Source organism: Apostichopus japonicus, chromosome 15 (genome assembly GCF_037975245.1).
Source record: "Apostichopus japonicus isolate 1M-3 chromosome 15, ASM3797524v1, whole genome shotgun sequence".
In the NCBI taxonomy this organism is placed as follows: Eukaryota; Metazoa; Echinodermata; class Holothuroidea; order Aspidochirotida; family Stichopodidae; genus Apostichopus; species Apostichopus japonicus.
This window is the reverse complement of record NC_092575.1, coordinates 2,291,293-2,304,349: the sequence shown is the minus strand read 5'-3', so window position 1 is coordinate 2,304,349 and position 13,057 is coordinate 2,291,293. Positions and strand designations below refer to the sequence as shown.

Genomic DNA, 13,057 nt, shown 5'->3' with positions numbered 1-13,057 from the left:
ATAGTGTATTGGCCTCTATAGTGCATTGACCCGTAATGTAATTAATGCCAACCGCTTTAGTTGTTTCTGTTTCAAAAAGAATGGACTCAGGCATTTTAAAGCCAAAAGAACTAATATTCCTGAAAGCTGTTTTCTACCAAAAATGATTTTCTACCAAGAATGCTTGCATGGCTTGTGAATTAGCTTGAAATGGCAAAGCAATTGTTGATTGCTAAGCATTTATTGCAGATTGTAAAATTTCCTGTTGAGGGACTTATTTTTTTTATTAGTATTATTTTTGGGTAATTCGTTGAAAGAAGTGATACAAATGTGATCTTCTAAGAATGTTGCATAATCTGGTGGAAATCATAGATTGGTAAATTTTGTATCCTGAAAGTGTTCTAAAATTAAAAGGGTAAAGAGATGGCGGAAGCTGTGGGAGGGGTTGAAAATAGAGTTGGAGAAAGGAGGGGAGGGGGAGAGAGTCGGGGGGGGGGTGTTCGGTGGTGAAGAGGCATCTGACAGCCTAACCTAACCTTACAACTTCATGATGTAGGTTATGAAAACTGAAGTAAGGAGAACTTAGGCAAAAAGTTACATATTGTAATCCATTTTTGTTGTTGTAATTATGACATTTGACCTGCTAAGAGAAAACCTAAACTTTTTTGACAATTGTGTTGCCTGATGAAATATGAGGGTATGCCTTGAAGGAGATACTTAACTGTCAACTGTTGAATGTAGAGATTATAGGTCTGCTTTTGTGGCGTTGTGTCACAATGCTATCAGTGGCACTACTTGACGTGAACCTTAACTGTATACACACACACATATATAGTCAAGATCTATAGTAGTGATGTATGATGGAAGGAGTCATTGCAGTAATGGGATGGTACATGTTATACAATACATAGTACATACAATACAATACAAACGATACATACAATACAATACGTACAATACAATACACACGATACAAACAATATAATACAATATAAATACAATACAATACAGTACAATATACAATACAAAATAAATATAATACAAACGGTACAATTCCAAATAATACAAAACAAATGATACAAAACAATACAAAATAAATATAATACAGCACAATACAATACAAAATAAATACAAAACAGTACAATACAATACAGTACAATATACAATACAAAATAAATATAATACAAACGATACAATACAATATAATACAAAACAAATGACACAATATAATACAATATAAATACAATACAGTACAATATACAATTCAAAATTAATACAATACAATGCAAACAATGCAATACAAATACAATACAAATGATTCACTTCAGTATAATACAATACAGTACAGAACAGTTCAATATACAATACAAAATTAATATAATAGAATACAATACAAACGATACAATACAATACAAACGATACAATACAAATGATACGATAAGATACAATACAAACATACAATACAATACAAACATACAATACAAATGGTACATGCAAGTGTCAACTCAATGCTGAATTTAATGCTGGTTGTACTTTAGTAGATTTATAAAGGCCACCAGTATTGTGACCATGTAATATTATCATGTTAGAAAATGCAAATGATGCTCAGAGCTCTTCAAATATAATTTCCTGTACTGAGTAGGTCTTGCTGAGAAACTTGAAGATATATACAGGCACTGGAATGTTATTAAAGTATGTAATTAAATGTCCCTAGTGATATGTACAAAATGCACATGCATTCAGGTCAGGGCAATTAAGTGTGCTTTTGAATGTGAGTGACAATTCTTTAGCAATTCTAGCATATTTTTTAATACTACAGATGGCCTTTATGGGGAGGGGGAGGGGGAGGTGATCACCTTTTGATAATTGTTGGTGTTTATTAATTTATGAAATTAATATGAAAATTTATGAAAAGTTTTTTAGTTTCTTGTATGAATAAGTGCAAAACTTAATTTATGGAAGACATTTTCATTTAAGGAAACTTTCTGAAAATCCAAAGCAAATTATTCAAGTATTTAAGTGACTATGTAACGTTCATTTCCTTTTTTAAGGTGAAATGAAAAAATTACATTAAAATTTAAAATTGATAATAAATGGAATAAAATCCTTGGATGGATGCCTAGTCTTAGCAGTGTTGAACAATTGTTGAATCTTATTGAGCCATTCTTGGTTAAGAGTTTAACAAGTTTGCTGTGAAATTGGCATCATATTAAATACAAACAGCTGCTTACACGTCCACATGTAATGTAGAGTTGCTTCAGGGTTACAAATTTAGAAGTGGTTCATTCCTATGTATGCTTTAACCCGGGGTATCTGCTATACTTTTCCATGGCTCCCTGTTATTTGTTTAACTGTGTCCTACATTTTGTAACTCCCCCTACTAGATAAATGGAAGGAGCCATATGTCTGGCAGTACAAGAGAGGCTGTCTGCGATTGGTTACAACAGTGCAATAACCTTTGTTCGGTCAGGTAATCTGGGAGACCAATCTCTTGCCTGTAGTCTCAATGCAGTATATATAGCATAACTCATATGAAGCTGTACTCTGTATATCTGACTTTCTGTTCAATGCTGGGACATGTCATTTAACCCAGAGCACAGCAGCTAACCCCAGCTAAGTCATGTTGCTAAGGCTGTAGTATTATCAGCTTAGGCTGTAGTATTATAACCATAGCCTAACATGACAGTCGTATACAAATACAAGAGCTTTGAACTAATTAATATTGTTCATACTGTACTTCACCGCTGGATTATAGTAATGCTACATAGCACTCTTAACACAGTAGTATTGTAGGCAACATTGATTTGAACAATATTTATTGATCAGGGTTTTCTAATAATTCTTCCCACCTTTTTTGTACTTTCTTCAAATGATGGAAATCTGTTTCACTGAAGGAACATTTCAATAGAGAAAGGAAATAGGTATATATGTTTCTGGCATATGCACAATATGGTACAGTAACAATATAAAATAAAATTTGAAACTGAGGTTTGGATTTCAGATACCGCTAATACAGTATCACCATGGTAACAGCTCCCTCTTAGTAATAGTGCACTCAGCTTATCTTGTTTTATGAATGTTACTTCTCCAAGTGTATCTACAATAGGGTTACCCTCCTATGGTTAACAAATGCCACCACAACAAAGATACATATATATAAACTGAAATAAAAATATTTAACCTTTTTTTTATATATAATTCTCTGTAATAATACTATGAGTAGTTTTGCTTTCAAAGTGTGCAGTTCATGATAGATATGCTGATTGTAGGCTGATGATAAAATAAGAGTTTCTTCTAAAAGCAGACTTCACAGTATTATTGAACTTCCTATTTGTTTTTTAGGGGAATGTGGGGAATTCTTTAAAATATTACAGAACTTCCTGTTTATGGAGGAAAATTCTTGAACTATTTTCAAACCGAGGGAAAACAGAATAATTCTTTATTAGAATCTGTTCATCGGCTAACGTGACCGTTTCAACCCACCTCTTTTTCCTGCTGAGGATCTAAATATACGTAAACAAATTTAATAATCTTAACAACACCAGGAATTGAAACAGCCCGACCTTGTGACTTTAAAATAACAATTTCAAAATTTTGTAATCTCGTCCTGTCATTTATTATTTCATTGGAACGTGTCCAGAGATGCTATTTTTAGTGTAATTATACAATATGGTGATTACCAGACTAAGCATTGTGTACTGAACTGTTTGTATCCGGCCAAAGAAACAGGTGCGGTAAAACAACACAGTTTAAACCATACAGTGATTAAGGTCTCTATGTATAGGAAGGCAGTACTTTAGAGATAATCAACTTTAAATGATGTCTGATGATTTAGGTTTCATTTACTTTAAGTTTTGATGAATTAATTTTAAAATTACAGTCATTATTTTACAGACTTTTTAAAACAAAACTTGTTCCTGAGTTTACTGCACTTGGTTCCTATTCCCTCTCACTATCTTCTTCTGTCCCTTGCAGAAATACAATTTCCTGTATTTTTTTTGTGGGAGGGTGGGAGGGTTGGAGAGGAAGGTGGGTTGGAGGGGGGAGAGGGAGGGGTAGAAGATTGAGTGGTGGGGACAAAGCTAGTTTAGCCATTAAATTTTGCTAATTTGCCTATTTTGCCAAATTTTCCAAAATCAGCCAATTTGTTCAACAGTCATAGTCTTAAAGGTTCTTGACTGCTAAGTTACCAACTTTCAGGAGTTGAACAACCGAATCAAACATTTGTAATGAAAAAGGAAAAGAAACTGAAAGCCCATTAAGCTTCTTGAAAAAAACCCATTGGAATTAACGGAAGTAGAGGAAATGGGCAAAAAGTTTTTTTTTTTTTAATGATGACGATGCCTCATTACAAAATAATTTACCTAACCTTGAAAAGGAGCAATGCCCCCCCTCTCCCCCCTGCCACAGTTTCAAATACCACAGGTCTAGCAGGGACATAACGTCTAGTCCAACCTGTGTCCAAGTCTGTGTATGCTTTTTCCATAGTATCACAGAGTTCTCTGTCTTCGAAGAGGGAAAAAAAAAATTTCCCTTCTGCTAATTCGAATTCACGTTACCCAATTCCCTCTTCTTATCCTTTTGTTTCGGTCATGGAGCCTAGATGGTTTGGAGTTATTAACAAGGAGAGTCGGGTTTCCGACAGGACTCGGGGCTGTGTCGAGAGCGAGTGTTCGTACCCGTTTGCTGAGAGAGGTTTGACATAGTTGGGTTGATGGTTTGGCTTTGTAGGTAGTATCCTATCTAGGCCAGGGTCTTTCAAAAGTTGCGGCTAGATGGGTGTCAAGTTTTATTGCTAAATGTGCCTATAAGCCAAAGGCCTTCAGGGCACATATCATTCAAAAATGGATTGAAGGGAGAAACAGATCGAATAGTAATAAAACTTTTGCGGTGTTATTTGAAGGAGCCGGCATTTGCCTTTTCCAGTTTTACACCTACAGTACACGGTACCAGTAAATTATGAGAAGTATTTTGCTTAAGTTTTATTTTAACACAATTAGGAATATTCTGTGTGTCTACAACATTCTTATTTTTTTTAATTTCCTGTATAGCAAAGAATTATACCCTTTTGCATTTTTTATGCTGACACTATTCCACAGTAAAATCTCACCCAAAATGTAGGTTATCAGCTTGAGAAGTGAAAATAAAAAATGTGAAAGAGAAACAAATTGGAAATTCACCCAGTTACAGTACATCTTCTTGTCGATTTCTCCTTGAAATGTGATACATTTGGAAAGCTTGCTGTCAAGTTTCTCTGCATGTAGAGTTTCATCAAATATTATAAAGAAAAACAGTGAAACATTGTCAGCTGAATATATGCAAATGCTGTCATTCACTTGACTGTTGCCAGATGCAAAAGCAAAATGCTTACCAAATTTGATAAGATCGATACCACACAAAATGATGCTGAGAGATGCAGAAAATTAACAGTATCATTTATTAAATAAGCTGCTTTAGCCACCTTGAGAGATTCTCGACCAATCTCAAAAGTTGAATTGCACGGAGGCAAGGAATTTTGCTTCCAAAATAAAAATTTTGTTTTAAATTGAAAAACCTAGATTTTGGTTGGTTTAACCATCGCAGTACATTTTCTTCTAGCCTCTAGCTGGTAACATTTCAAGACAGGAAAAACATGTTTGTTTTTTCGAACTTTTTTGTCTGTTTTGTGCCGGTATATAATTTACCCTAAATGTTTAAGGAGAAGTGTCTTTGGGGAGAAAAGAGTAAAGTTCAGGGGAATATTCAAAGTTCAAATAGATCTGTTTGAATCAACAAATTCTTGTAATTTCATCGGCAGTTTGGTCTTTGTGGCTAGTTGAATGATAAACCTTTTTTGTTGTGACATGATCAACATGTTATTGGTCCATAATATCGCTGTCGGTAACGGGAGGGCGCTCTGCATTTGGTGAATAACTTTACAACTGGAATGCCAAACAGTGTGGTAAACAAGTAACTTGATGAAAATATCAGAAACTCTTTTTTTTTTGTAGGAAAATTCATATTTTCCCCTTGTTTCCAGGCAGACTTATCTGTAAAATGAATCTTTAAGGAGTTTACTTCTTTGGATAAATGATATTGCCATGGTAACCATGTCCTCATAACCCCCTTTACCTTCATATGCCTCAGGTTCCTCCAAAAAATATATAGATATTAAAAAATATTTTTTCTAAGCATTACGGAAAAATATACTGATTTCACGAGGTGAAGGTGTCAAAGTGTTAAAGTCAAGATAATGATGTAAGAAGTAGCATCGTGACGCAATGATACTAAAAGTAAGCGGATGCTCCCTTGTTCAGATTTCTGTTCATATCGTCATCTAACCTCGTGAACGCGCAGATGGTCATAAGCCTAATGAAAACCATGCAAAATGTTATTGTAAAAATGTCCCCCCAAGAAAAGGACAAAACGAACAAGAAATTGACACTATGTGCTCAAAATTGTGTGATTTGGGAGAGGATTTCAAATGTTGTGTAGTTGCTGAAGTTGTGCCAGGAAGTAACATTAAGGTCTATCATTTTGTTTTGAATAATTAGCGATTGTCTTTTTCCCGGATATGTTGTGTTTTTTAAGTATTTTTTTGTTTTCCTGTTCGTGTATATTCACGGATGCAAAAAAGACCTTCCTTAACATTTGACCATCAGTTATGTTGTGACACAGTTAATGCAAAGTGACCTCCACAAGATTATCGTCTCACCTCAACCGCTGAGTTCTGACCATGTCAAGGTCTTCCTGTACCAAATACTAAGAGGTAAGTCATACCCACCAGGCCACCACCATGGAAATGCTTTATTTGACTTCACTCCTCGCTTACCTGTCTCCTCACAACCGTAGCACCTCATTCTACTGTGCCTATAAAGTCCTGGTAAAATAATAACACTGTGCGCCCTCTATGACCGGACCCCCCTGGTCACTGCCCTTCCTTCTCATTCTACCATTAAAAGTGTCATCACACGGATTTTCTTGTGGAAAAATTCCCTTGGATTGACTCCTCACTTACCTGTCTCCACACAATTTAACAACTGCACTCTGGTTCATCGGTTTTCTGTGTCTAGAGTACTCGATAACCAGAAACTAAAGGAGAAGGTGTTGGATTTTAGGGGTCAGTGGTTAGGATATATCTTAACATTCTGGTATTGAAATACACAGCACCTAGACAAATAATACTCCAAAAATGTGTTTTGTTCCTTTATAAAGTTCTACCTCTCTGTTTACATATTTGCTAATTCCTGTGGTGACTCGTTTATAAGGAATGTTTCTTGTCTGATATGTAATTAGCATGACCACAGAGACTTTTAGAAGTTTACTCGTTTATTTTGGAACTTGAATAAGGTGATAAAAATTAGTCTGGTGAACTCTTACAAATGTCTGTCTGCTGGAATGTACTACACCACAACAATGACAACAGTGTGAATGTAGTAAGGCAGTTTGTTGTTTACTTGGTTCAGGTGATGCATATTTTGCAAATCAGAAAGCCTCAAGACACCCCCATAAACTTAAAAAACAAGAACATGTTTTGATGGTGGCATTTCAGTTGTCGTGTTGATGATTATATTATATTGACATTGTAAAGTGAATGAAATTAAATAATATTTATGGGCATTATAGAATATTATAATAATTATTTTTGTCTCTTTCGTCCCCCCTTACTTTTAGGTTTGAAGTACTTACATATGGCAGGAATATTACACAGAGATATCAAACCTGGTAACCTTCTAGTGAACAGCAATTGTATACTTAAGGTAAGTTTGAAACTACATTATCCCCCCGCCAACCCCCTTCCCCACTACACGATCATCGTAGGGTAAATGCTGACCCACCCTTTGAAAGTTAAAGGCATTGAAGACTCGCCCCAAACCGTGTGCGGCCATCTGAAAAGGTGAACTTTCCGTTGCTTGCAAGTGACGTTTTGTTTGTGTCGCTACAAAATGCAGACAGTACAGTAATGAAACGTGATACCTTGTTATCTTTAGCTGGACCTGAGATGTCCACCCCTGTATTGTTTGTATACTGTGCTGTGGGTATTGACCGCAGCTGTATGTACTGACTGTACACTAGTGTCTAATTACCGACGGTAGCAAGCTGTGTGTGTATTTTCTGGGATCGATGGTGGTGTCTAACACTTCTGTTACACCTCATTCGAAACTAGGTCAGATTACCGTCATTATTAGACGTTTCTTTTTGCGCGAGCCTTCACACCCTTTAAGCTTGTGTAAAAGACAAAATGAAAACCTGATTCTTGAGTTTGTGGTAGCAAACATACTGCCTCAAGAAGTGTATGTAAATGGAATCATTTAGGAAAGGTAAGGGAGGGGGGTGGGGACATTCCGATACATTTGTCGCAAGTGTCGTGTATGCATTGCTCGGTTAACGTCTTGAACAAACTTTGCGACTAAACCGTCAATTCTCTTGTTTGATTAAATGTTATGTCCCCTTTCGTTCAGATATGTGATTTTGGCCTTGCGAGAGTCGAAGAGCCCGACACGACGAAGGATATGACCCAGGAGGTCATAACACAGTACTACCGTGCCCCAGAAATCTTGGTAGGAAGTAAACATTATACCTCGGCCGTCGACATGTGGTCCGTCGGATGTATATTCGCAGAGCTCTTAGGTCGGCGGATACTTTTCCAAGCACAAAGTCCAGTGTCACAGGTAAGAAGATGACCGATTGACCGTATATGAATTTTGTTTTGGGGGGAAAATGAAAAAATAAAAATGAAAAAAAGTAAAAACCCAGAAGAGAAAATGTGAGCTAGACCCTGAGTGGAATTTGGGATACTATAATAAGCTGCTCTGTGCCATTTTTGCATTGAGTCAACAATTGTTTTAAAATAGTCAAATTTACTTCGCTCCTCGTCTACCTGTCTCCCCACAACCCTAGCACACCTTAGTCAACTCTGTTTAATTGCAAATTAAGATTCCCATTGATCAAAATTATACAGACACCCACCTTGTTGCATGTTCATGGTACTTCTTTTTAATTAAATATGGAGGGCTTAACAAGCTAGTTATTAATTAATCCGGTTCAATACCCCATCAATTTGTCGACCAGACACTTGGACATGTTAAGTGTTTAACACATGTAAAGAATTTTTGTTTTCAACTTTTTATGTCATTAAATGAAACGAAAGTTGACTAGTGGCAAGTTCGAGACCTGTAATACATTGTAGTGGGAATTTAGTATCAAATAGCACCTGAATCTTACTAAGAAAGTCAATTCAGACTGCTGCACTAGCTCTCTCTAATGTGACTGGACTTGCACATACAAAGGGATCTGGGGATTTATTTTCCTTGCATTTTAATGTATTGATGAATGTCACAATGTGCTGTAGGATTCCATTCTTTCAGATAACAGTCAAAAAAAATGTTTACACAAATTTAAAATAAAAAGAGCATATCTTTGTAATATGACATACCTTAGACTTTCTTGTCTGAAAATTTTTGGGCAACTGTTTGTTCGTTCTCGCTGAGATAGCCAAAAAATATATAATTTATTAATTGCCCATTATTGCACCAAAACCCCCCAAGAAGCAAATAATGCAATGTTGCCAATCCCTCTCTGATGAAGAATTAGATACAAAAGAAAAAAAAATCTCAACACTAAAAATGGAAAAACGTACCCTGTGGCTTTAAATGACAATTATCATAGCCATCGTCTTTATCACCGCAGCACATCAACCATTGAAGTCATGCATATTCGTAAGGATATTCCATTGCCCGAAGTGACAGTATTTATATGTTATCATGATCCCATGTTAATACTACAATGAAAAATGTTACTTGTGAGACAATTTCAGTTATTCAATCAGATTTTGACGTAAGTCTTAAGTTCTTAACCATGTTTTTATTATAATAATGGATTATACTCATATGATTTTCAACACATTTTGTTCCGCCCCCCACCCAAAAGGTGTTGTTTTGCAAACTAGGTACTTAACTGTATGCATAAAAGTACTCATTAGATAAGTACATTATATCTATAGGAAGAGGTCAGATAGCTAGGCTAGAAACCCAATGTGTAAACATAACTAACTTCAAAAAATTCTGAATATTCGTGCCATGGAAGGTCATGGAATTGATAATTTGAGATGTTCCTCTTTGCTAAAGTCTTATTTGTTTGGGCTTGCAGTATTGTATTCCCTATAAGAATATCCATAAATTCTTCCCCACAACTTTCAAAGAGCTTATCCTTTAATATTTTACTTTTTCTTCCGACAGCTCAATTTAATCACAGATTTGTTAGGTACACCCTCCTCAGAAGACCTCAAGTATGCGTGCAATGGAGCTAAAAGCCACATCTTAAGAATGCCACATAAACCTGTAAGTTTCTGCCTTTCATCCATCACACAGTTTATGTGGTCTTGCTTAAGTTATTCCTTTTGAAACAACATTTATGTTTTATGTAATTTGAGTATGCACATCTTGGTAAAGAATAATAACTAATAAGAGACATGGCTGTCTCATATCTCCAAAGAATTTAGATCCACACCCATACTCTCAGTGGTTTTTTTACTAACAGTCAAAACAATAGCATTTAAGGGCCTAGTGTTAAGCTTTTGGATTTTCTGTGTACCAATGAATAGGCCTCCTACAAATAGATATCTAATAACTTCATTGTTCTCTTATCTGTGTCCAATTGACATACAACAATACTCCAGTCTTTGTTAACCCACCTACTACACAAATGGATTGATTTTTTAGTTATTGCCAGTTTGTGAAATTATAATAACGTCTTTTGTCATCATTCGTTCTTTTTCTTTTCCAGCCTTGTCTATCAGCGTTATATAACTTATCCAGTCATGCCACCCATGAGGCTGTTCACCTTCTCAGTAGAATGCTCGTCTTCAATCCAGTAAGTCCCATAGTTTAGCAGAGTTCACAGTTTTCTCTTCGCTTGAGTGGCCGTGCACAATTTGCTGTAGACAAAATAATAATCGTTTCAATTTGGTGGGCGTGGGGGAGGAGGTTTGGAATTGGAGTGGACGTGTTGGGGATGGGAGGGGTAAAGTAAGTGAGTCTCATGTATCCCAATTGCACATATGAAAAACTTGTTTGACAGTAATTGATTTTCAAAGAGCAAAAAATGAGCAAAATGTGTATTTACTGCAAAAAAACCTGTGTAGGTGAATATGTTAAACCCACTCTCTCTATGTATATATATATGTATAGATAGATATGTACAAACTATGTCCACCTCTGAAGAAAATCCTCCTGCTAAGGTTAAAAAAAATGGAAATGGAATGTCAGGCCCAATAATTAATTTTAAGATAGATGTAGGTGCACACAGTTGATTCACATAATTGTAACCAAAGTATTCGGAAGAGACTACAATTTTGGGACGAAAGATCTAGTTCTCTCCTTCATTTCTGTTAGTACCCATAGTAGCATGCAGTTGCTCGAAGCGCACTGCACATAAAATCTGTGGTTAAGTGAATTTGAAATATGCACAAGTTTCTGTCGGTAGAAAATGTGGAGTTTGGGGTCCTTTTGACATTATCTGGCTTTGTTCAATTTTGTTGTCCAAGTTTATCTTGACGACCCACTGAGACGAGACGTTTTAATTGCTTATCCCTCCTCAGGACAAACGGATGTCATGTACGGATGCCTTAGCACACCCTTATCTGGATGAGGGAAGACTACGTTACCACACCTGTATGTGCTCGTGTTGTGTAAACACTCCCAGCGGGAGACAGTACACAAGCAACTTCGAACCGAGCGTAGAAGAGAGATTTGACGATGGCTATGAAGACGGAATCAACACGGTTTACCAATGTAAAGGTGAGGACCTTAGAATGTTACAAGGACTACTGTGTGTGGCAAGGGAGAAGTATCGCTCATGATGATAAGTTGTCGACACAAAACGATTGCAAAGTTACGAACATACAAGGTATTAATAGTAATATTTAATATTTGCTTTTTATATAGCGCTTTATACCAGCGGTAGGTTTCAAAGCACTTTTCAGACGTTATATTACCCCTGGTCAATGATAACCTGTCCCAGAGACAATCCCTCCAGTCGGCAGCAGTTATATACTGCGCCCAATGACAAGTTACCTCACAGGTACCCATTTAACCCCTGGGTGGAGAGAGGCAAGTGAGATAAAGCATCTTGCCCAAGGACACAATGTAATGAACTAGGCAGGAATCGAACCAGCAATCCTTGGATCACGAGTCCGACGCATTAGCCAATTGGCCACCATGCTCTTATTGACTAATAACTGGTACACGTAGGCATAAATATTATGATATTAGGTGATGCCATACAACACCTTAATATTCCACCAAGCAAGGAACCAAAGTGCCCATTTGGGGCTCTTTGTGTTCATTGCATAATGTGCATAAACTAAAATATTTGCAGTAGCACTGAATCGTTCTTTATTTGTTTTCTTACATTTGCAGAGGCATTACATAAGTTTATTACAGAGAGACACCAAGGTTCCAGTGTACCTCTCTGCATAAATCCACAGTCGGCTGCCTTTAAAAGTTTTGCCAGGTAGGTGTGTTTTATTTTTTTTGGGGGGGGAGGGAAGGAGGGGGTGGGGAGGGGAGCTCCCTTTATTTCAAATTTGTTTTTAATGTTTGTTATATGTTACTGATGGAGGCTCCTAAAGATTGGAGGTTATAAACGTTAAAATTGTATGCAAAAATCATGAGTAAAGGAATTATGAAATTAATATCAAAGCAGTTTATTGTAAACAAAGAATCCAAAGCAGCTGCAGAGCCAGGATTTTAGGAAGGAGGGGGTGTGACCCTGAGGTCATTAAATGAGGACCCCCATGTGTGAGGGGGGGGTGTCTGCCACCAGGACCAGAACATAGTAATATCTTAGACATGAAATGGTGCATAATAGACTATAAATTAGGTAAATAAATAGGTTGGTATGAATGGTGTACTAATATATACTTTCAATTTTTTTTTGTGGGGGGTTGAAAAAAGGGGGGGTGGGGGTATGTATTCCCCACACCCCCTGGGATCTGCTCCTTGCAAGGTGTATGTAAACACACCCTTAGTTCTTATATATCACACATGTTGGGAGAGATCCATTCTGTGAGTGTGTTTGCATCAGCCATGTTTGTTTG

The 13,057-nt window shown here is 36.5% G+C and overlaps 1 protein-coding gene across 1 annotated transcript in view; it reads left to right on the top strand.

Annotated features, from left to right (window-relative positions):
• LOC139981475 (serine/threonine-protein kinase NLK-like) overlaps positions 1 to 13,057 on the top strand; it is a 39,636-nt gene that overhangs the window by 19,587 nt on the left and 6,992 nt on the right. The window contains exons 4-10 of the mRNA XM_071993885.1: positions 6,621 to 6,727; positions 7,633 to 7,718; positions 8,421 to 8,630; positions 10,197 to 10,298; positions 10,744 to 10,830; positions 11,558 to 11,756; positions 12,378 to 12,471. Of these exons, the coding sequence (XP_071849986.1) occupies positions 6,621 to 6,727; positions 7,633 to 7,718; positions 8,421 to 8,630; positions 10,197 to 10,298; positions 10,744 to 10,830; positions 11,558 to 11,756; positions 12,378 to 12,471 (885 nt within the window). The remainder of the gene's footprint in view (positions 1 to 6,620; positions 6,728 to 7,632; positions 7,719 to 8,420; positions 8,631 to 10,196; positions 10,299 to 10,743; positions 10,831 to 11,557; positions 11,757 to 12,377; positions 12,472 to 13,057) is intronic.